This window comes from Arachis ipaensis, chromosome B3 (assembly GCF_059453495.1).
Source record: "Arachis ipaensis isolate K30076 ecotype BB chromosome B3, ASM5945349v1, whole genome shotgun sequence".
Classification (NCBI taxonomy): Eukaryota; Viridiplantae; Streptophyta; class Magnoliopsida; order Fabales; family Fabaceae; genus Arachis; species Arachis ipaensis.
This window is the reverse complement of record NC_142438.1, coordinates 133,865,192-133,889,193: the sequence shown is the minus strand read 5'-3', so window position 1 is coordinate 133,889,193 and position 24,002 is coordinate 133,865,192. Positions and strand designations below refer to the sequence as shown.

At 36.4% G+C, this 24,002-nt stretch overlaps 4 protein-coding genes across 5 annotated transcripts; all 4 read left to right on the top strand.

Annotated features, from left to right (window-relative positions):
• Positions 1 to 568: 568 nt before the first annotated feature.
• On the top strand, positions 569 to 7,801 carry LOC107633710 (uncharacterized). The gene is made up of 4 exons (XM_088507559.1): positions 569 to 808; positions 3,410 to 3,561; positions 6,445 to 7,000; positions 7,094 to 7,801. Exons 1-4 carry the CDS (start codon positions 569 to 571, stop codon positions 7,799 to 7,801), a joined length of 1,656 nt encoding a protein of 551 aa, XP_088363685.1.
• A 154-nt stretch (positions 7,802 to 7,955) lies between these two features.
• SAC9 (sacI homology domain-containing protein / WW domain-containing protein) lies at positions 7,956 to 17,801 on the top strand. Of its 2 annotated transcripts, none has more exons than XM_088507745.1 (13): positions 7,956 to 8,301; positions 8,455 to 9,059; positions 9,269 to 9,401; positions 9,820 to 11,042; positions 11,375 to 11,482; positions 11,632 to 11,802; positions 12,054 to 12,296; positions 13,082 to 13,504; positions 13,937 to 14,740; positions 15,504 to 15,701; positions 15,815 to 16,273; positions 16,373 to 16,600; positions 17,157 to 17,801. In XM_088507745.1, exons 1-13 carry the CDS (start codon positions 8,289 to 8,291, stop codon positions 17,436 to 17,438), a joined length of 4,890 nt encoding a protein of 1,629 aa, XP_088363871.1. In that variant the 5' UTR covers positions 7,956 to 8,288; the 3' UTR covers positions 17,439 to 17,801. The 2 variants fall into 2 exon arrangements, with proteins under 2 accessions (XP_088363871.1, XP_088363872.1); XM_088507746.1 differs by having other exon boundaries at positions 8,004 to 8,301; positions 9,279 to 9,401.
• A 234-nt stretch (positions 17,802 to 18,035) lies between these two features.
• On the top strand, positions 18,036 to 19,068 carry LOC107631163 (uncharacterized). Its single transcript, XM_016334513.3, has 2 exons — positions 18,036 to 18,500; positions 18,581 to 19,068. Exons 1-2 carry the CDS (start codon positions 18,328 to 18,330, stop codon positions 18,840 to 18,842), a joined length of 435 nt encoding a protein of 144 aa, XP_016189999.1. The 5' UTR covers positions 18,036 to 18,327; the 3' UTR covers positions 18,843 to 19,068.
• Positions 19,069 to 19,594: 526 nt separating this feature from the next.
• Positions 19,595 to 22,435, top strand: LOC107631164 (Haloacid dehalogenase-like hydrolase (HAD) superfamily protein). Its single transcript, XM_016334514.3, has 7 exons — positions 19,595 to 19,797; positions 19,886 to 19,955; positions 20,142 to 20,301; positions 20,484 to 20,565; positions 21,055 to 21,271; positions 21,427 to 21,491; positions 22,011 to 22,435. The coding sequence occupies exons 1-7, from the start codon at positions 19,708 to 19,710 to the stop codon at positions 22,263 to 22,265; spliced, it is 939 nt and encodes a 312-aa protein (XP_016190000.1). The 5' UTR covers positions 19,595 to 19,707; the 3' UTR covers positions 22,266 to 22,435.
• Positions 22,436 to 24,002: the final 1,567 nt, after the last annotated feature.

The window sequence follows — 24,002 nt, the reverse complement described above, 5'->3', positions numbered from 1 at the left end:
CTGGTAATCACATTATTAAGGTCAACAAAAGAAGAATTTGATTGAAAATAATAGAAATTCTTCATCCTCTCTAACATGAGAGTATTGCTCGGCTCTTGCTCCTAGGTGTACTCATCCTGTGTCTCTTGATTCCAACTCATGCAGCAAGTAACCTCTGGATATCCTTCTGAAGAATATTAAAAAAAAATATGCCTTTTTGCATGTTAATTTTTATTTTATTTTAATTGAATATTTAGTTTAATGTTTTTAGCAATTTATCATGTTAATTCTAGCATGAGTTTTAATATTGTGTCATATTTAGTTAGATGGCAGCAACAACTCATATAACTCTATTCCTACACTATGGTGGAAGGTTTGTAAGATGCAGCGATGAAAACGTGGAATATGTTGGAGGTGATGTCAACGAAGTTAGAAGGATTTTAACGTCGACACACTAAACAACTTCTTCATCAAGAGTCTCCTAAGGGATATTGGATATACTCTTGTGAATGAGTACTATTGGCTGAAATCCAGTAAGGAACTCAAAAATGGGTTGAAGTTATTGAGGACCGACATTGATATAATTAAGATGTATGAAGCTGCCACAAATCATAATAGGCGGATGGACATATTTACTGAGCATCCAATTAGTCTTCCTGTGCTAGCCGAAGAAGCAGGACCAGCAATAGTCCCAGAAGCAGCACCGACAGCAGTCCCAGATGTAGCACCGGCAGCATCAGCAACACCAGATTCATGCAATTTATGCCGACTCCAAGACTTGGAGCATCAACAACTGGACTCTCTAGTGGCAGTAGCAATTCCACACCTAGTTAGGGCCTAAGATTAATTGGATTAAGGAACTTTTGTTGTAGTGTTTAGATATGGCTGTTACAGACCATATGCACTTCAATCTTTTTGGAAACTTATTTATAATGTTTTGGTTTAGAGTTACATCAATCATGGTTTGCTTTGTTACTTAATTCTCATCAAACAACTATGATGAATTAGCATGAACTTATATGTCTATTATGTTAACGGGAGATGATTACATATTTGGCTTTGTCCCACATTGATTTGGTACAAAAATTTTCATTTAGTAATTATCACCATTCATATATATTGCTATGTCAATGTTAAATTAGAGGTTGTGATTTGAAATATAAGCAGCTATGTCAAATTTCGAATATCTAAAGGTTATTTTTGTCAAATTTACATTCATTCGATTCACAAATTTTCATTAACTGTTAATTGTCACAACTCATATATTGTTATGTCAAAGTTAAATCAGTGTTTGTGATATGAAATATAACCAACTACGTTAAATTTCGAATTTTTAAGTGGTTACTTTTGTCAAATTCTCAATTTTTCGTGGTTAGATATGTCAACAAATATATACTTATCAGGTTACTTTTGTCAACAAATATTTTGACAAATCAGAAATTGGTTCAACGCCATATTCCCCTTTCCATTCCAATTCAACATCAACCCAGGAAAAGAATATAATAAAATCAAACCTCAATGATCTACATTTTAAATGCTACAAAACATGATTGAAAGGAAGCACAACACAAGTCCTATAACAATTGACAAAATCCAAATCCTAATTTCTATAATTTCTCCTTTAATCTTTTCTATCTTCATAACTACTTTCATAATAAACACAGAAAAAAAAGCATGATAAACGTAGTCTTGTCATAATCGCAGAAGAAGCATGATAAACGGAGAAGAAGAAGCATGATAGCTATCATAATAAATCCATATTCTACTTTTATAACTACATTCTCAACTTTTCATAACTAGGATTTTAGATTTTGGAATAACCCACACACTTATGAAGAAGAAGAAGAACATAGGGTCATTATGGTAAAATTAGGCCGTAATGCCATGTTGGAAAGCCAAGTTGGAAGGAAACTTGCCACGTAGGAAGACTTACTAATGACAAATTTAAAAAATTGATGTTTGGTTAGAAATGTCAAACGGAGTACATTTTTCATGGTTACAAAGTTAATTTAAATTAGTCATGGTTAGTATTATCAGCGCCTCAATCTTTCATGGTCAGAAATGGTTAATTACTCTACCTAAATATAATCCAACTTCCTCGTGTGTTAAAACAATAAATTTATAAAAGTACCATAACTATAATAGTATAATCACATACTCTTATTAACTATAAAAATCGATCGCTCTTGCAATGTGCCAACTACCATTCAGATGGTTGATGTCACGGTCCGTGCGTCCGCACGTGCCATAACGTCCAAACAACTCACAAATATCAAGAAAACGTGCGAAAAAAAAGAGAAATAGGGGGTTAAGGAGATGGAGACGGAGTGAAGAGAGACTGTGAACGAGTTTTATTTATAAGCGCGGCCTAACCTTATTTTGTTTACATTGTAAACGAAATAAATATAGCCACAAAAGTCCGTGTCATAACATGTATACAAACATAATATGTGTAAATATATTTGTGTCTTATCTTATTTACTGTGTAAATGAGATATAACTATACTTATTTCGTTACACTGTAAATAAAATAAATAAAATTACAAATATCAGTAAAATTCTATTAATTACTTATTTTCGTAATTAAAACAGTTATTTTATTTATTAAAAAAATCCATTATTACCACATTCAAATTACCGGTATTATCACTGTTTTCATGTTTTTTACTTTTTTGTTTAAAAAATAAAATAAAATAAAATCTGTGTTTGCATATTTGATCTATATTTTAATTTGAGTAAAGTAACAATTAGGTTTTTGAAAATTTTAACTACGAATAAATTAATTTTTAAAGAAAAAAAAGTACTAATTTGGTCCTCCAGGATAGCAAACGGTGGACACATGATATTTTTCTATCAATTTATTAACTAAAATCTAACGGTGATGTTTATATGTACTGTTAATTACTCTGATCTATCTATGAAAGATAGTCATGTAGATAACAAATTTTGGAGTAAAACTTCACTTATTTTGATAGAATTTGTGATAAATAGAGAATAGTTGATAAATGATATATGAAAACTCAAAAGATGAGTCCAAAACTACATAATTTTTCTACTCGTATGATAGTAACGAGATATGCACCACGGTAAATAACGAAATATATAGACAATTTAGTTTCGTTTTGCATTATTTATTGACAGAAGGACATACTTGTTCATTATTTGCTATTTTGGAGGACCTAATTAATATTTTTTTCTTCAAAAATAAATTAGTCTAAAATTAATATCTTCGAAGATCTAATTGTCACTTGACTCTTTTAATTTTAAAATTACGGGAAAAAAATTTAAAAAGAATAAATGATTATTTGTACCCATGAGAGTTTAGAACACTGATATTTGTACCCATCGTAGATGGAAACTGACTTTGTAACCATGAGAGATGGGTTCTGTGTGACAAAAGTAGCTTGGCTTGGGTTGGCACTTGCTTCAGGGTTGTAGGACCCTACGTGGCTCTCCGAACCTCCCAAAGCCCTGTCTACGTGGATCTGAACGACGCCCTTTCGACCGGGAACGTCGCACCACCCCGGATTCCGACCTCTCCGTCGATTATCGTCACCGCCGCCGAAACCCCGGCTATGACTTGTAACACCCTAACACACTAAGCTTTACGCTTAAGCCGTAAAACAGAGGTGGTGTGGTATTACGACCTCTAAAATAGAATGAGTACATATAATAGCAAAAGAATTATAATATGCTAGGAGCCTTGAAGAATAGGGAAAATAAAAATCGCAAGATAGAAGCGCAACGCTCAAGGAACGAGTTAACTTGCGTGCTAAGACAACCATAACTATCAAACATAAGATAACAGAAGTAGGAATAGAGTGCCAAAGATACAAAATAACAAGCTCCTAACTCAGTCTGCGAAGTCAAGACTGGCCGGAGAATATATATATATATATATATATACATATCCAAAACCCAAAAGAACATATACACAATCCTACCTCTCCATAAACCTCTAAGAGGATCAAAATAACAAGTTATGCGGAGAGAAAACCAAGTACATATATATATATATATATATATATATATATATATATATATATATATATATATATATATATATATATATATATATATATATATACATAGCATAACAAAATAACCCAATAACCACTCTGCTTTAAGAGTCCAGACGCCTAACGAGTTGCCTCTCGACCTGCATCTGAAAAATAACAACATAGTATGGAATGAGAATCGGCGGTTCTCAGTATGGTAAATGTGCCACACACATAATATATAAGGTCCTGGGAATACCAGAGGCAATCCTAGAACGCCGACACTCAGATTACAGAGCTTAAAATATTAAACAGAAGCCATAAAAGGTGGTTTACTAAGGATATTTAAACCTAACTTAACCTTAAATCTAAATCACATTCTGCCATTCCTCTATACCTCCAACTCCATCATATATTTCACAGACAGATAAACAGATAAAGGCAAGCACAAGAAGGTTACAAATACTGCAGGTAACAAATACACATTTAACATGGCAAGTACATATAGGCACACCCAATTAAAGCACAAGCAAGTAATTCAAGTAATATGTATATGATGCATGCCTGTCCTATGGCTGATGAGGCTCATCTGTCGGTTATCCAGCCAACCCGACAAGTCTGAATTGTCCTTAGACTGTCCCCCGACGTGCATCCCCAAGAGTCTATGCATATATTTTTCTCAAATAATCAATATTGCTCAATGGGGATAACATTCCCGGGAATTTATATAGTGCCCGGTCACACTTACGTCGTAGGGTCAACAGAGTATCGAGTTTTCAACCTGGTACACGTGATGGCAAGCCACGGCACTTAATCAAGGGAATCTCGTATCTCAGATTACTCAAATTCATAAGCCATATAAATAATTCAATTATAATTCATTAACATCCACATCATTCTCAATTGCATCTCATTCATCATTATACGTCAATCATATTCAATCCTTATCCTTCATTATCACACCTCCCATTCCGTCCATCAATAGTTCCAATTCAAAACATAATTCATTCTTTTCTAAATAAATCAAACTTCAAACTTAAAACATACTCATTTTCTTAATAACTCAAAATCAAACCATATAACCTTTAAATCTAAATATCTTTTAAATAATCATCTAAATAAAATCTCTAATTTTTATAAAATTTCGGCAGCATCTCCTCTAAAACTCGGACTTTACCACCCTTTTCGGGTCCAAACCTGCTTCCTTTTCAATTCAACATACCCTTCCTCATCATCATAACAATCACCACAATAAATCTACCTTAGATAAATAATTATACTCGTACAATTTTCAAATCCAACAACCCAAAATTCAACTACAAATCATAGTTCACAAATCCTAGACTTTTAACACAAAATACCTCATTATCACAACAACCTCCACAATAGTTATACCTCAAATCAATAGTTCACCAAATCATTAGTTAATCAACAAGCACCAAACCAACCATGTTCATCAACAATAACATTCAACCATAATTCTCTCCAAATTAACATAACAACATTCACCATTCAAAATTAATAACTAATTATTCAATAAACTTCAACCAAATATATTCATCGACAATTTACTAAATATTAAACATACACCTGCATTCCAACTTATCCAATGGTCATCTAGCCTAAGCTTTCACAGAACATTATATATTAAATGCAAGAAACCTAAACCATACCTTGGCCGATTTCCACGTAACGACCAAAGCTATTTATTCAAAACCAAGGCAGCCCCTCAAAACTCAACTAATCCGGTTCCTCCAAGTTCCAGTATTCACAATTTCAAGCTCCAATTATTTATTCACAACCTAATACACATTCATAACACATATATATCCAATTTAATACTCAAAACTCAAATTCAATGAAAATAAAATAGAATTATCGTATCCTCACCTTACCCAAGCTTCACATAAGCAAGAGTGAACGTTTCTCTCAAGCTAATTGGATCCTAAAACATCAGAAATCAAAGAAATTCAACAAACTCGAAAATTGGGGGAAATGAAGGCTGAGTATAAAATAACGAGTTACCTATGAAATTGTTCCAGTAGAAACGTAGAGCTCGACGCAGTGAACGCGTGGCCGCAAACGGTGCGGCGATCGGAGCTCGAACGGAGGAATTACGTGATTTGGAAAGTAACGTGAGGGTTACGGGATTTTTCTCGTTCTTCCCTCCCTTGGAAGCTGAAAGCTTCGTTTCTGTTGGAATGAAGGGGATGAAGGGCTTGGGTTCACTTAAAAGGGCTGGTCCGGTTGGACCAACATCCCGGTTCGGGTCCGGTTCAACTGGTTCGGTCTGTTCGGTCCACTTTTGGACCGTTTTCTTCGAAATTGGTGTCAAAATTATTGTTTCAATGAGCTATATCCTAATTTAATATAATATTTACGTTTCTAATCCTCCTTATTAAAAACTAATTTATTGACTAATTATCTACTAATTTAACCGAGGTTTACATGACTCATACGACTGCAGTAGAGACCGCAGACGTGATCGCCACCGACCCGAGTCATCCAAACGTAGAAGCCCCAAGCGCGTCACCACCAACGAAGGACATCCTAACGGCGATGAACTTCCAAAGAACTTCGGCCGCCAGAACGGTGGCTTGTTTCACAACCGCGACCGTCGCAATGGTGACTGGCGACGGCGCTTTGATTCCGAGTCCGACGAGGAACTGAAGGGATTGCCGTTCGAAGGGTATCGGAGGCTGAAGAGGCAGAAGATGCGGAAGTCGCTGAGGCACTGTATTTGGAACATCACGCCGAGCCCTCCTAGGCGCGAGAATAATAACGATTCGAGCGACAAAGAGATCAAACATTACGAAAAATCAAAATCTGAATCCAATTCAGAGAGTTCTTCAAAGTCTGAATCGGAATCCGACGGTTCGCGCTCGAGGAGAAAGAGAAGAAAGAGTTATGGTTCCAAGCGCAGTAGACGAAAGTCGAATAGCGATAACGAATCTGATGATAGTGAATCCGAATCTGACGATTCAATTTCAAGGAGGAAGAGAAGAAGGAGTTCCAAGTCGAAGGTTGGAGAAGGAGAAGGAGAAAAGTTGATAGTGATGTTGAATCGGAGGAAAGCGATACTGAAGAAGAGGAGCGCAAAAATAGGAAGGGGTAAGAGGGAGAGTGGTAAGAGAAGAGGGAGCAGAAAGAAGAGAAACTACAACGAATCTGATGAGAGTGAAGAGAGTGAAAGCAATTATTCTTCCGATGGTAGCAGCAAGAGAAAGAAGAAGCATTCTTCGCTGTCGAAGGTAAGCAGAAGAGAAAGAAGCAAAAAATCTGAATCAGAAAGCGAGGGTTCTAAGTCAGAAGAGGAAAAGGATTCTGCTGATGCAAAGAACAAAGCAATAGTGGAAGAGGTGATGAAAACAGAGGTGAACCCTGAGGCTTCGAAATTGAAGGAACTCTTTGAATCTCAGAAGACACCAGCTTTAAATAACGAACCTGCAGTAGGGCCAATGCCCTTGCCAAGGGCAGAGGGTCACATAAGTTATGGTGGTGCCCTTAGACCGGGAGAAGGTGATGCAATCGCGCAGTATGTGCAGCAGAGGAAGCGTATCCCACAAAGAGGTGAAGTCGGTCTTTCAACTGAGGAGATTCAGAAGTTTGAGAGCCTTGGTTATGTCATGAGTGGTAGCAGGCATCAGAAGATGAATGCTATTCGTATTAAAAAGGAGAACCAGGTTTATAGTGCTGAGGATAAGCGTGCTTTGGCTATGTTTAACTATGAGGAAAAGGCAAAGAGGAAGCACAAGGTTATGCCTGATCCACGTAGACAGAATTTTAGGAGGTTCGAAGAGTCACGTAGGGTCCTACAAATCTAAAGCAAGTGCCAACCAAAATCAAGTTATTTTTGTCATACGGAACTCATCTTTCATTATTACAAAGTCAATTTTCAACTACGATAATACAAATGTCAACATTCTAAACTTTGATGGATACAAATGGTCATTTATTCAATTTAAAAACTTGTCTCATGTTTTTGTACTATTTTTGTTTGATTAAGCCGAAAAAAAAAAAAAACTCGTTTTCCAAATTTCCAAAGTCGAGAGGAAAAGCAAACTGCAAACATCGGTCACGGAACTTCCTCGCTCTTCTCCTCCTCCTCCTTCCCCACAGGAAGCACCACCTTCAGGACGGACCCGATCCGCCAGGGTCCGAACCATCCTCCATCATCATTATCATCATCCTTCTCTCTCCCGACACAAATTCCTTCTGCAATTCCATTTCAATTCAATTCCGTTCTCCCTTTATGCCACGCTGCTCAAGCTTCCGTTGCCGCTGCCGCTGCCGCCGATTCATCCCTAACTGATGGAATCATCTGGTGACAACATTCACCACTAACCAAATCTATACTATATCAATCCTGGCTCAATACACCACTCCAACTCTCAAATTCCCCAATCGATCTTGCTCCGATTTCGATTCCACTATTTCCTTCTCTCTGTTTTAATTCTTGATTCTTTGATCGTTTCAGGTGCTGGTGGAACCCCGAGGGACACGTCGGTGATCGTGCTGACATTGGACTCTGACGAGGTCTACATCATTGCGAGCCTCTCCACTCGAACGGACACTCAGGTTATCTACGTTGATCCAACCACCGGTTCCCTCCGCTATACTGCGAAGTTAGGGTTCGATCTCTTCAGGTCTCAGACCGAAGCTCTCGAATTCGTCACAAACGGATTGCGTTCCATATTCAAGAGCAAGACCTACGCTAGGGCCATCTTAGGCTATGCTGCGTTGGGAAACTACGCGTTGTTGCTTCTGGCGACGAGGGTAACTGCAAGCGTATCCTATTTGCCCGGTGGAGGGTGCATTTACACGGTGACAGAGAGCCAGTGGATCAAGATTTCACTGCAGAATGCACAGCTGCAGGGGAAAGGGGAGGTTAAGAACATCCAGGAGTTGACGGAGCTCGACATTGATGGGAAGCATTACTTCTGCGAGACAAGGGATATCACTAGGCCGTTTCCGAGTCGCTTTCCGGTCGGGGAGCCCGACCAGGAGTTCGTTTGGAACGGGTGGTTCTCGCAGCCTTTTGCGAACATTGGATTGCCAAGGCATTGTGTCACACTCCTGCAGGTTTTTCTTTGTGCTTGGCGTTTTTCATGGCTGCCCTTCCCATTTTCGTGATTTCTTTTTGTATTTGTAATGTGTGGTTGTTTGTGTATTGGTTATGTGCACTAGCAGCATTGCCAATGGATTGGCAATGTGAATGTGGAGAAGGATTTGAGAGAGAGAAATAATTTGCATTGGTGCATTTTGTTATCTTACTTGGTCTTAATGTGTAGGGGTTTGCAGAATGTCGGAGTTTTGGAAGCTCTGGTCAACTAGAAGGTATTGTTGCTCTCATAGCACGGCGGAGCAGGCTACACCCCGGTACTCGTTACTTGGCGAGGGGGATAAATTCATGTTACAGTACAGGTAAGAAACCTACCAACAAGTATCGAACTTAGAATTTTCCATCTACATTGAACTAACTATGAACATAACAATTCTAATCAGGCTAACTACAAGGGAATCAGTTATCTTAATTAAACCTTGTTTCATTATGTCTTTGCTTTGCCAATGTAAGATTTTAGTATTAAAATGCTTTCAGTCACGTCCAGTATGGTTTTTTCTGTTGATTTTACCACTTCCATTTTTATATTTTATTCACAGAACGTTCTTTTGTTTCCAATTTACACGTATTAGTATCAGGCAGCATCTTCGTACAATTACAAAAATTGCAAAAAGAAGTTTTTCAATCTGTCATCAAATCAAAATTAACTTTCTGGTGAAACTTTGCCCTCATATAGCTCTGCACAAAACATTAATGAAATAATCACGTCCCATTTGACAGGAAATGAAGTGGAATGTGAGCAACTCGTATGGGTCCCTAAACGAGCTGGTCAAAGTGTACCTTTCAACACATATGTATGGCGAAGAGGTACAATTCCTATGTGGTGGGGTGCAGAGCTGAAAATCACTGCTGCAGAAGCTGAAATTTATGTTTCCGATATTGATCCTTATAAAGGAAGTGTGCAGTATTATCAAAGACTGAGTAAGAGGTATGATACACGGAATCTAAATACAAGTGCTGGTGAGAATCCAAGCCGAAAAGCTATGGTTCCCATTGTATGCATTAACCTGCTTCGATATGGAGAAGGAAAATCAGAGTCCATTTTGGTTCAGCATTTTGAGGAGTCTTTAAACTTCATTAGATCAACTGGGAAGCTTCCATATACACGGGTCCATTTGATACATTATGACTGGCATCAAAGCATAAAACTAAAAGGTGAACAACAGACAATTGAAGGGTTATGGAAGCTTTTAAAAGCACCCACTATATTAATAGGTATCTCTGAAGGAGATTATTTGCCCTCACGACAACGAATAAATGATTGCAGAGGTGAGGTCATATACAATGATGATTTTGATGGTGCCTTCTGCTTAAGAACACGTCAAAATGGGGTAATACGTTTTAATTGTGCTGATTCTCTTGATAGAACCAATGCTGCTAGTTTTTTTGGTTCCCTCCAAGTCTTCATGGAGCAATGTAGACGGCTGGCAATATCACTTGACAGTGATATTGCATTTGGCTATCAGTCAACCAATAATCATTATGGTGGATATACTGCTCCACTACCACCTGGGTGGGAAAAGCGTTCTGATGCAGTTACAGGAAAAACATATTATATTGACCATAACACCAGAACTACCACATGGATGCATCCATGTCCAGATAAACCATGGAAGAGATTTGATATGACATTTGAAGAGTTCAAGAGATCAACTATTTTATCTCCTGTATCTCAACTAGCTGATCTTTTTCTTCTTGCTGGGGATATTCATGCCACTCTTTACACTGGGTCTAAAGCAATGCACAGTCAGATTCTGAGCATATTCAACGAAGATACAGGAGGGAAGTTCAAACAGTTTTCTGCTGCACAGAATGTGAAAATCACTTTGCAAAGAAGATATAAGAATGCCGTTGTGGATAGTTCTCGTCAAAAGCAGTTAGAAATGTTTCTTGGAATGAGGCTTTTCAAGCATCTTCCCTCAATTTCTCTTCAACCTCTACAAGTATGTGACTTGTCAACTGCCAAAGTTAAATGAGTGATGGCTTTGTGTTTCTTTTCATACAGCAAGTGCCTAGTGATTGCAGTTTCATAATTAATATCATGTTGGTGACTAAATTGTATCCACTTTCTGTCTTAAGGACTTGTTAATTTATGTCAAATCTGCCTCTGTCTTTACTTTGTTTCTTGATTTATGTTTTTTAATGATTCCACAGCTAAATGTTGTCTATGTAATATGTGTTAGGACATCAGAATTAGATAATGTTGCTTCCACCTTTGAACTTTGCGTTTTCAACAAAAATAGTTATCAATAACTGAGCTACGTGATCACCATAGGTATCATCTCGGCCGTCTGGATTCTGTCTCAAACCAGTTGCAAACTTATTTCCTGTTGCGGGTGGTGAAGTTAGTCTTCTAAGTTTCAAGGGAAAAAACCTAGTTTGGGTATGCTAAATATTTCCTTCTATTTTCTGGATACTCCTATACTACTTATAAACACTCTCTGATGTTTGAATTCTTTATTAATATTCTTCTTAAGTTGTTAAGTTTTAAATATCTTCTCTTACAAAAGTATACACCTTTTCCTTTCACAGATTTGTCCACAGCCTGCAGATGTAGTTGAAATCTTTATTTATCTTGGTGAGCCTTGCCATGTTTGTCAGCTTCTTCTCACAATATCCCATGGTGCAGATGATTCAACTTATCCATCAACAGTTGATGTGCGGACAGGACGCAATTTGGATGGGCTGAAACTTGTATTGGAGGTCTGTATCACAACTTCACTTTGCCCCACTCTATATGTTCATTTATGCTTTTGATGGTACGGCAGTAAGAGGTGATCTTAATAATGTTAGCTGAACAGTAAGAGGGTTATTTATGACTTTATGTTGTGAGGAAAACCTTTTTTGTCCCCCTCCAAAAGGAGCACTTTTCTGGTTATACTGTGATATCTTTAAATATAAGATTTTAGAAAATCTAGTTATATAATCTGATCCCACCTGGCATCTAATGGCAGGGTGCTTCTATACCAAGGTGCGCTAGTGGAACAAACCTATTAATACCCCTGCCTGGGGCAATTAGTTCAGAAGACATGGCTATAACTGGAGCAAGCTCTCGCCTGCATGCCCAAGATGCATCACCGTTGTCATTACTGTATGATTTCGAGGAACTCGAGGGAGAGTGGGATTTCCTTACTCGTGTAGTGGCGTTAACCTTTTATCCTAACATTTCTGGAAGGAACCCGTTCACTCTTGGTGAGGTACATATTTTTAAGCATATGATATTTCACACTGATGATGGCTTGACTAGCTATGATATTGTATGGCAGTTATTTGTTACTTTTTGATGTAATATGCATGGGTGTACTGTTTTGTCTTGTAAACAGTAAAAGTAATATAGTGCAAGTATGGTGTATAGTGTAGCTTAATAGGTTTGCATTTTCTTTTGCTCCATCCTGGGGATAGAATCTTAATATGCTTACTAAACCAATATTTATGGTTTGAAATATTTCAGATAACCCTTTTTACTTATTAAAGAAAAAATCATTTCCTCTTGTAGCCAGGATATTTGTTAGTCATTTGGCTTAGGCTGCAATAAAAAATGATCTATTTGGAGTTTTTCCTGGTTATGAATCATAATTCACTAGAGACCAGTGTGATTCATGGAGGTATAAAAGGAGTTAGAACTTTTAAATTTTAAAGTCTTACTATTTGAACTTAGAAATTTTTGTGCGAAACAAAGCTAAAATTCCTGCTCAAGTCAGAATTGTGAATTTATATCTTAGTTTTTTATATACCCAAATATAAAAGCTAACATTCTTAATCAATTTAAAATCTTGGAACTGTAGTTAAAATTCTATCATCCTTATGTATCTGTAATGATTTTTCTCTTCGATGAATTGAGATTCTGAATTATTTGTAATAAATATAGTAATGGAAACTCACCTTTTCAATTCACTTTTTTATTGTATTTTTCAACATAGATGTAAATACTGTTTCAATGTAAGTCTTCTTTTTCAGCTAATGAGATATGATTTGGCTATAGATTGAGATCCTTGGAGTTTCTCTTCCTTGGAAGAGCGTCTTTACAAATGAAGGCCTTGGTGGAAGATTAATTGAGCATGTCAAAAAGTATCAAGAGGAGCTTAATCCCTTTTCCTCTGGTTCAGAGCTGAATCAATTCAACTCTTCATCTACAGAAAATGTGTCACCACCTGTGCAAGGAGGGAATTCTGCTGACCTTTTGATTGACCTCTTGTCTGGGGAAGACCCACTACCACACCCACTTGCTCAACCAGTTACTGAACATGTCCATTATGAAAGTGACCCCCTTGAGTTTTTGGATCAAGCTGTTGAATATCACGGTGCTAAAAGTGATTGTCAAATTTCTTCAAAAGAGACAACACATTCAGATTCTAGTACTGCACAATATTTAAAATGCCTGAAATCTCTTGCAGGGCCAAGTTTGGTATATTCTTGTTTTCCCATCACCTCCTAGACTTTATTTTACTTTATGAGTGTTTCCACAATCTTCCATCTGTTTGTTGTTGTCTTTTGGCCAAAGATAGTTAGTTCATTGCACACCATTATTTTGATTTAGTCATTGCTTTTTTTTAGATGAACTTAGCTTTTCTATTAACCTTATACCCAAAAAGGGGACTGAAATCTCACTCAGGATTATTGTGTGTGATCTGATTCTTCACAGTTTTCATGACTAGCTTAAGTTCCCCATTTTTCATTTCATATGTGTAGGCACGAAATGTTTGGAATAAATTGGTTGGCATTCTTGGGTGAAGTGATTTTTTCATTGGATTTGTCAGCTCATAAATGGATTGCTTGTTTTGGTTGTAAGATCTTTAACTTACATATACTTCTTGATTTATCTTGCCTGGTTTTTCAGCAAAAGAAACTAGTTTTCATGGAAGCCATGAAACTTGAAATTGAGCGTCTTAAGCTGAATCTCTCTGCTGCTGAAAGGGATAGAGCACTGCTATCTGTTGGAATGGATCCTGCAACTATAAATCCAAATACATTGCTCGACGAAGTTTACATAGGGAGATTGTCTAAAGTTGCAAGCACTCTCACACTGCTTGGTGAAGCTTCTCTTGAAGATAAACGTATTTCTGCTATTGGTCTTGGGACTGTTGATGACAATGCAATAGATTTCTGGAATATTATCAGAAATGGGGAAATCTGTTCTGGCGGCAAGTGTGAGGTGCGTGCTGAGATTAAAAAGTCAGTTTATTCATCTGACGGGCCTTCAGAACCTGTATTCTTGTGTTCTCAATGTGAAAGGAAAGTTTGCAGAGTTTGCTGTGCTGGGAGAGGCGCACTTCTTCTTTCAGGTTATAACTCAAGAGACCCCATGAGTTATAATGGTGCATCAAGCTATGGTGGTCAAGTTGACCTCCCTGTAAACCGTCTATTAGCACGTGATGGTATAATTTGTAAGCGGTGCTGCCAGGATATTGTGCTTGATGCATTGATCTTGGACTATGTGAGAGTTCTGATTAGCTTACGAAGATCCGATCGTGTGGAAAAGGCAGCTTACAATGCTCTGAAGCAAATCATTGGGTCATCTTGGGATTGTCTTCTAGAAAAGAATAAGGCCTCTGATAATCTGTCTGCAGACAAATCAATGCAGCTGATACCAAATGGATATGAATCCGTGGCTGAATTTCCTCTTGCCAGCTTTTTACATCCGGTATATTTTTTAAACTATGTGTTTTGATTTTGGGCCCTGCAGCATTCTGTTTTGTTTTTTTTTTTTCTTTTTTCTTTTGGGACATGGGGTATCAATGCAGCTAACAATCCACTTGCCATTGTTTCTATCAACAATGTGTTATCCTGTGATGCAATACTTGTATCAACAAAGCAATTGTGGGATTAAATTTAAAATATTTAAATAAGTTATGAATGCAGTATTGGATGATCCGTTGACAGTCGAGCAGAGCAAAGGAAGCACCGGATATAACGAACACTTAAAATTTGAGCTTAAGTTGGCATTTGAAGACTATAAACACATGCATGCATGCCCGCACACACTCCATGAATTTAAATGATTTTCCTGCATAAATACTATTAGATGGTCTCTTTTTTGCTAGATTACTTTGTCAAAATTTGATTTTCAAGCGATATGACATCCAACATAGTCTTGAAATAATATAGAAGCTGTGTGTATTGAAAAGATTAAAAATATTCGCAAATGCCAGGAGAACTTATATATAGTTCTAATGGAAGATTTCTACCGAATATTGGCCTATTTTGCTGATTCAATCAACTTTTGCTTCTGGGTGGTTCTTTGTGTTTGTACCTTGTAGACAGAGTGCATGTTATGCGGTGCTAGAATGAGACCCTTAAAATGCACATTTTGTTGTAGTGTATAAACTACATTTTATTTTGCATATCTTTCTTTTTCCAAGATAAAAAAAGGTCTTTGTTACCAACCATTGGCAATGCTATTGCAGGTTGAAACAGCATCAAACTCTGCTCCATTTTTGTCGTTGCTTGCTCCATTTAATTTTGGTTCACGGCTATCATATTGGAAAGCTCCATCTGGTGCCACCTCTGTTGAATTTGGTATTGTCCTTGGTAATATGTCCGATGTTAGAGGGGTTATGTTAATAGTCAGTTCATGTGGCTACTCTATGGCCGATGCTCCTCTTGTGAGTGCTCATTATAATTTTCCTTGTGCTCTATATTTGTTTTTTTTTTCCCCGCTATTCCCTGAATTAAGAAATGAACTCTATGATATGAACTCAATGATATATTGGTACAGGTGCAAATTTGGGCAAGTGATAAAATACACAAGGAAGAAAGATCATTTATGGGAAAATGGGATGTGCAATCTATGATCAAGTCTTCCTCAGAGTTATGTGGGCCTGAGACATCAAGAACAGAGCATAAAGTTCCTAGACATTTAAAGTTTCCCTTTAAGAATTCTGTTCGATGCCGCATAATTTGGATAAATTTACGCCTTCAGCGGCCGGGTTCAAGTTCTATAAATATTGGAAACGATTTCAATATGTTGTCTCTAGATGAGAATCCTTTTGCACAAGAAACTCGACGGGCCTCTTTTGGAGGATCCGCTGAAAGTGAACCCTGTCTTCATGCCAAGAGGATTTTAGTCATCGGTAGCCCCAGCAGAAAGGAAGTTGATCTCAAGCCACAGCAAAGCCCTGATCAGTTGAACCTGAAAGGATGGTTGGAGAGAGCTCCACAATTGAATAGATTTAAGGTAAAAATTTTCCAATTTTGCCTAATCCTTACAGCCATGTTTCGTAAATTGTTTACTTCATCTCACAATCATAATTGATGAACCCTGGATTCTTTTTAGGTTCCACTTGAGGCTGAAAGATTAATGGACAATGATCTTGTCCTGGAGCAGTATCTATCTGCTGCTTCTCCCTTGCTTGCTGGATTCCGTTTAGATGCCTTTAGTGCAATAAAGCCTAGGGTCACCCATTCACCTGCTTCAGATGTTCAAAGTGAAAGTTTTTCATCACTTCTGGATGATAGATACATTGCACCTGCAGTGTTATACATACAAGTGTCTGTTCTTCAGGTATATACTGAAACATCATCACACTGATTTTGTCATCTTTCTCTTGCCTGGGTATAACCAGGATGATACTACTATTTCTCAAGTACAATGTAGAAGGAAAGGCAGGAAAAGAAGTGACTGTTTAATTTCAGTTTGAAAGGGGGTTGGGTGGATGGCAAAAGCTGAAGTCGTATAAGAAGGGAGTTATGCATTTGCAAGATGGGTTGGATTATAACTTTCATTTTCTGTGAATTTCCATCAATTTTTATGCATTGTGTATCAGATTCTCTCCATATATGTATATTATGTGCAGAAACTGCTTTTTATACGGTTTGCATTCTGTTTTTCTGTTCAATTTTTCTTTTACTTGTTCTGTTGAAAGTATGTCACTCTGTTTTACATGAACTTCTAACTGGAGAATCTGGTAGGATAGCAGTCAATATCGTCATTAATTTTATCCTCGTGTAAGATAGCATCTTTTTCGTGTAAGATAGAACTGTTATATTTATTTATTTTGTCTTAGCATGCGATTTGTATTGTTGGGTGAAAACAGTCTAATGTTTGGAATTAATTGCAGGATTATCAAAGCATGGTGACCATTGGCGAGTACCGATTACCAGAGGCCAAGGTGGGAACACCAATGTACTTTGATTTCCCTAGGACAATACAAACTCGCAGGATTTCATTCAAACTACTTGGAGACGTTGCAGCTTATACAGATGACCCTTCAGAACAAGATGATTCTGGCAACAGAGTTTCTCCTTTGGCAGCAGGCTTATCTTTGTCCAACAGAGTTAAGCTGTATTACTATGCCGATCCATATGAGCTTGGGAAATGGGCTAGCCTCTCAGCAGTTTAATTACACGATAGTGTGCTTCGGTTGTTGATATCGATTTTGTAAACTTTTTCAAATTTTGTTGTATTATGTCATGTAAAGTCCATTCATTTATGTAATATTATAGTGTAGGATTCTACTGTTAGTACATTGCATTAGTAGCTTGGTATTTGATGGATTTTATTTTTCTATTTACCCACTTTTCTTTTAGCTTGTAACCAACTAGGCAGAAAGGTGAGTTCGAAGGTTCAAATTCAGTACTTAGTCTACCAAAATGGTGAATTTCATTTTTGATTATGGAGTGTAATTTGATTCTTTACAATTTGAGTTTATCGTTTAATCATGGTGGAACTGGCAACATTCCAGACACTTAATCATAAAAGAAAATCCCTTTACATCTTCAGTTTATCAGTGGTTTTGTTTGATCATACAATCCTTTCTCATTCAAGAATTATCTAAAGTTGGTCAGGAATGGATAATGGATGAGGTTATCGATCTTAAATGAGCTTATATGATGTTTTATTGGTGGTTTTGGCTACCAAAGGGGGGAATGTTCCATTTGGATGCTCAAAAACAAGAAATCATTAGCCATATATACAATATACAAAGGCAAAAGCGAATGCCTGTGAGGAGGGGCCACAGTACAGAAGTTGATTGAACCTTATCCGAAACGAACCAATGAATTTCCACAATCAAATCACATTTCCGATACTCCAAACGATATCCACTCCTATTCCTACTCCCCGCTATGCTGCTTGGTCATTTCTGTTGTGTGTGTCGTGACTCCTGACACATGAGATAACCCCTAAGAACGGAAAACATTAATTTCCAATTTAATCCTAAAACGGGAAAAAAAAAAGAGTCATATTGCCTAACTTGTAGTTGGTTTCTGGTTTTTGAAACCGACCAAATCATGGCTCATTTGCTGACACCTGCTCCTACTACCACCACCGCCTCAATAGGCCTTTCCTCAAAACCCCGGAAAAGCTCCCCAAATTCTTGGAAGAAGGGACGAGTGTGCTGCCACTTCATCTCTGAACAGCATGAACTCCCTTCTTCCTCTGACCACCATTCTCTTCGGCGCAGGTAACTATCTATATTTTCTCTGATCAGCTAAATTCCTCTATACAATGCAGTATCGCATGACTACACGGTTGGTGATGCAGGGCATTGATGGGGTTAAGTGGCGCACTAGTGTTGGGGGGATTGAGTTTGAGCGACGAGCGCGTAGCAAGTGCTGCCGGAAGAAGGCCCCCGCCGCCTCCGCCAGAGGAGAGAAAGGATCCAAACGTGAGTGGTGTTCAGGCAAAAGTGTTGGCTAGCAAGAGGAGGAAAGAAGCCATGAAAGAAGAAGTGGCCAGGCTTAGAGAGCGAGGAAAGCCCATTATTAAAGAGCCATCACCACCACCTGCACCTCAACCTGAATAAATATACTTTACAAAATGTTAACCCCTTCCCTTTTTCATCCTGTTCTTGTCAACTATTACTTCTCTTGTTTAATTTAATTACTCATTTTATCGTTTTACAATTTTCCCTACGTTAGAAATTCAACATCAACGCGCCTGTAATATAGTTGAAGGTCACTATGTAATAATCGAAAATCATTTGATGGTTTGAGATGTTCAATATAATAAATAATACGTCTTAATTATCATTTTTACGCATTTTAAGTTTAACGCCCCTTATCTTTCTTAATACATAAGCAACCGTTAAGAAAAAATATATAGTGCTGAAATTAAAATTATGATTTCATACGAATTATTCAAACGTCTCTTTATTAATTTTGTCTTAATGAAAGCAGATGTAGAAAGTAGAAACTCGGTTCTTTCTTTGTGCTTGCATTCTAAGAAAATAAAAGGTACAACATGATGTGATGGTGGTTCGTTGGGACGTCATGACCTCTCATCCTTGATCCATAATTCCATATATTTGAATGTACCAAACTACATATTTACTTGGCATGTAATTCACCAATTTTCTTAATCCAAGGTGAACTGTTACATACATTTCATTAATTCCTGAATAAACGATCACCAATTAATTGAATCAAAAGATCTTTTTTTTCTTTTAGACGCCTAAAGATTAAGTAAAAATGTAAACTCAACTGTTGGCCCAAAATAGTTTTTTTGAGGTTCTTAAAATTAATTGGGCCTATATAAGATATGATATGGAAAAAAAAAAAAAAAGAAAGGGGAGGAATATTTGGTTGAAGCAGAGGGAGAGAAGCGAAGCAGATGAAATGAGGGTGTGCACTGTGCAGGTTTGGTGAAGTAGCGAGTTATCGATTCACAGAATGATTCCCAAATGCGCAGTGCCGCCATCTCAGATTCAGTTTCAGAGCTTGAATGGACTCCGACAGCTCGCTGAAACGCGTCGTTTTAAGGTGCTCCTCACTCCTTACTCTTCCCCAGTCTCAGTTTCAATTCCACGTTATTTGATTGATGAGCGTTTTGTTTTATGCTGTGTTTTAGGTTTGGTTGTTGGATCAGTTCGGAGTCCTCCACGATGGAAAACAACCTTATCCTACTGCTATCCCTACATGTATTCTCCTCTACTTTACACACAACATGCATTTTGTGTTTTTGTAACACTTGAATTCTTGTATTCTATGTTTATTGAAACTGAATTGGGCTAGGTATATACACCTCAACCTTTTTGGTGTTCAAATATGGTGTATGTATTGTATGTTATGTGTTCTTATTATTTTTAAATTGTAATGTTTCTTAGTAGAAAATATAGCAAAGAGTGGTGGTAAGATGGTGATCATAAGCAACTCCTCAAGGCGCTCATCTGTCACTATGGAAAAAGTGAAGAGTCTCGGCTTTGATGACTCGCTTTTTGCCGGAGCCATCACCAGCGGAGAGCTCACTCATCAGTACTTGCAAAGGTTGTAGCATGCTACATCATCATCACTGGGAAAAGTTTCTTTCATTAATTCATACCTGTTGTAGTCATTTGCAGTCAGATTTTAAGTTTCTTCAAAGATGCTTATTCATCATATACAGTTTCATGCTTATGTATTTAACTATTTATGCAGTTTTAACTCTGTTGAAATTTTCTTTCAAACAGGAGAGATGATCCTTGGTTTGCGGCATTGGGAAGGTCTTGCATTCATTTCACATGGAAGGGCCGCGGAGCAATATCTCTTGAGGTATGTTTGAACTAAAATGCATTTTGGCTTCCATTTCGCTATTCACCATATTCAGTAGCTACTTGCAAAATATCAGTCATCTTATTCAATATAACATTGTATGATTCTTGGAGTGGTTGTTTTTTTTAATTCTTTTATTTTTTTGAGCTGTCATGTTTGCAATGTAAATTAATTAGTCTGCTTAGAGAGGTTTCCCTTTCTTCTAACCTCATTGAAGGTGTGCAGAGTTAGGAGAATTTGATTTGCACTATCCATGTTGACAATCCCACCTTATGGGTAAATACTTTGGTTGTTGATGTTGTAGTAGATTACTGAGGTCAGCTTTTTTTTTCTTGTCAAATTGTTAAAAATATAAATCTAGGGATAATGTATTGTATATTTTTTGTACAAAATGCTTATATTATGTAATATATAAAGATAATGGCCAAAAGGGTATACTATGCATCAAAGGTTTTCAAATCCTTTTGTGTGTTTTATAACTTCATGTAGGGCTTAGATTTGCAAGTTGTGGAAAACATTGAAGATGCTGAGTTTGTTTTGGCTCATGGCACAGAAGCCTTGGGGAGTCCCCATGGGGATGCGCATTCAATGAAACTTGAAGATCTCGAGAAAATATTGGAGCTTTGTGCTTCCAAAGGAATCCCTATGGTGGTAGCCAATCCAGATTATGTAACTGTTGAAGCAAGGGACTTGCGTGTGATGCCGGGTGACTTTGCTTTCCCTTTTCCTTTGTATTTAATCTAGCATAGCCCCTGAATAGTGCTTATTTTCTGTAAAATTTCTTAATTTGATACTGCTATGGGTTTCTTCATTTCCTTCTTTTCGATACCAATACTTCTGCGTGTATCTTAAACTTAATAGGTACACTAGCGGCCAAATATGAAAAGCTTGGGGGTGAAGTGAAATGGATGGGCAAACCTGGCGAGGTGACAATGTTTCTGCCAAAATAAATTCACTGTGATTCTTGTTTTCTCCTGTGTTATTAATGCTTTTTAGCACTTAGGCTGCTAAAGATTGCATGCACACAAGTATCAAACAAAAATGTTAATTACTTCCCAAATTGATTAAACAGCACGTTTAATCCGACAGCGATGTTCATGTTAAGTTGTTAACTGTATCCAGTTATTACAAATATACAAGTCCTTGCAATATGTTTGCAGTCTTAACATGCAAAAGTGAATTCAGTGTTAAATAATCTTTTGGTCAAGCTAAGCTGTGTTCATTAACTTTAATTGGATCGAATAAATTATCTACATTATTCTTCTCTTAATCTAGTTTACCTCGTTTCTGCACATTGTTTCACAGATAATTGAAAATACTTAACATTATTTTAATTTTTTGAGCTTCAGCATATGCATGCATATGATAACTGGATTAACAATTTTGTTGACCTCAATAGATCATCTTTTGTTTAGCATTCACATAACATATACATCCTTTATCAGATAATCTACAAAGCAGCCATGGCAATGGCTGGCACACATGTTTCTGAATGTATTGCCGTGGGTGATTCTCTCCATCACGACATAAAGGGTGCCAATGCCGCCGGAATCGAATCAGTATTCATCACTGGTGGTATTCACGCGACCGAACTTGGACTTGATGGGTTTGGGGAGGTAGCAGATTCATCTTCTGTGGAAGCACTTGCAACAAAATATGGTGCTTTTCCATCTTATGTATTGCCTTCATTCTCATGGTAGATCAAGATCATCATGGCAAATGAATCTGAACCACTATTGTTCCAATTATCAGAGTCGCAAAATGTGATCTTTAGATTTTGTATGATTTATTGACCATTGTTACAAAGTACAAAACTTCATGTACTCCAACATTATATTGTAAATTAGTGTTATCAATCATTATTGTCAAAGATTTTTCCCTGTCATGCACAAACGTATATTACAACTTGAAAGTTGTAACTAAACTTGCCTCCCAAAATAATAATAATAATAATAATAATAATAATAATAATAATAATAATAAAGAGGATGCTCCTATAAAGACGTGTAAAACTAATTTTTTTATATCGCATTATTATTGGACGTATTAATGAATCGGTTATTTTTAAATTTTTTAACAAATTACTGAAATTAGAATAAAATCGATTTTTTTATAACAATAACAATAAATCTAATTGTTATCAGATCTGATCGAACCGACTAATTTACATAACCCACTGGATCATTTTTTTTTAAACAAAAATCAGAGAAATAGTTGTTTTTTTATAAAAAAATTTAAACATGATTAGATTTAAATTGTGTAAATCTATCAGATCAAATCGAGCCTAATAATTATAATGCGGACAACTCGGTTTATTATTGTTATTATAAAAAACTGATTTTGTTCTAGTTTATTAAAAAATAAATTATTAACCAATTTAGTAAAGATGTCTAATAATATCATGATACATGTAAACGTCTTTAAAAAAAAGACATTTTTAGTATCTTTATCAAAGCGATTTTCTAATAATAAAGATAAAAAGAAAGTATTGGTTGTGTTCGATTTCCTAATAATAAAGATAAAAAGAAAGTATTGGTTGTGTTCGATGTTTTTGAATTTTATCTTGAATGTTAATGTCCTATTTTTGTTTTAATTTTTTTTCTATTTTAGTCTTCTAGTTAAATTTTTTTTTCCAAAATACCTTTTTTCTTCCATTATCATTTTATTCTAAATAGCGGCAGCAATCGTAATTGCGATGATCGTGTTAGTATAGTGATTTAATAGTGAAAGTGACAAAACAATAATTAATAAGAGAAAGAAGAATATAATAATAGCGGATAAAATATATTTTTAAAAGAAAAAATATTAATTTTGGTTAAAAGAAAAAATAGGCTAAAATAAAATATCTTAAATATTATAAATATAATTAAATTTAATTCAAGTAAAATTAATATTTAGTTTAAATATTAGAAAGTAACATAATATTTTAATTGGAAAAAAATGCAAACTAACTCCCTTCTGTGGTAAACATTTTAAAATATTTGAGCAATTCGCAATTCTACATATTTAGGAGTAGATGATATAAAATAATAAGAATCATTTGTTCATTTGAAGCTGAATGCATGCATTTGAGGCGTCGAAAGAATGGTTGAGTTGCCCTCTTGTAGCTGAAGCCAAATCTAAAAAAATACACTAGAAAAGAATATGTTAAATTGACTAATAATAATCCTTAAAATCAAGGACAAGATGATTGAAATTGAAATATTTCTGTTACTAAAATCTAGTCAACTTATCAACAAATATAAGTGTCATGATCGCCAAAAAACTTAAAAAATAATGACACCAAATTCCCTAATAGATTTACCCTGAAGTACATTTATGTCCCTAGTAGAAGTAAAACTATTCTGCTCACTTTATGAGAGTGACAAAAATAAAATTTGAGTTAATGACGCTTTATTTAATTGTATTTCACTTACTCATTTCAAATCTATTATTAA

Bases quoted from the DNA above. Each gene is read 5' to 3' on its own strand.
- LOC107631164 (XM_016334514.3), top strand. From the start codon at position 19,708: ATGATTCCCAAATGCGCAGTGCCGCCATCTCAGATTCAGTTTCAGAGC. The intron at 19,798-19,885 runs GTGCTCCTCACT...GCTGTGTTTTAG, and splicing joins CTGAAACGCGTCGTTTTAAG to GTTTGGTTGTTGGATCAGTT. The intron at 19,956-20,141 runs GTATTCTCCTCT...AATGTTTCTTAG, and splicing joins TCCTACTGCTATCCCTACAT to TAGAAAATATAGCAAAGAGT.
- LOC107633710 (XM_088507559.1), top strand. From the start codon at position 569: ATGTATGAAGCTGCCACAAATCATAATAGGCGGATGGACATATTTACT. The intron at 809-3,409 runs GTTAGGGCCTAA...CACTTGCTTCAG, and splicing joins CAGTAGCAATTCCACACCTA to GGTTGTAGGACCCTACGTGG. The intron at 7,001-7,093 runs GTTGGAGAAGGA...GGAAGGGGTAAG, and splicing joins GAAGGAGTTCCAAGTCGAAG to AGGGAGAGTGGTAAGAGAAG.
- SAC9 (XM_088507745.1), top strand. The intron at 9,402-9,819 runs GTAAGAAACCTA...CCCATTTGACAG, and splicing joins AAATTCATGTTACAGTACAG to GAAATGAAGTGGAATGTGAG. The intron at 11,043-11,374 runs GTATGTGACTTG...TGATCACCATAG, and splicing joins TTTCTCTTCAACCTCTACAA to GTATCATCTCGGCCGTCTGG.
- LOC107631163 (XM_016334513.3), top strand. From the start codon at position 18,328: ATGGCTCATTTGCTGACACCTGCTCCTACTACCACCACCGCCTCAATA. The intron at 18,501-18,580 runs GTAACTATCTAT...TTGGTGATGCAG, and splicing joins CACCATTCTCTTCGGCGCAG to GGCATTGATGGGGTTAAGTG.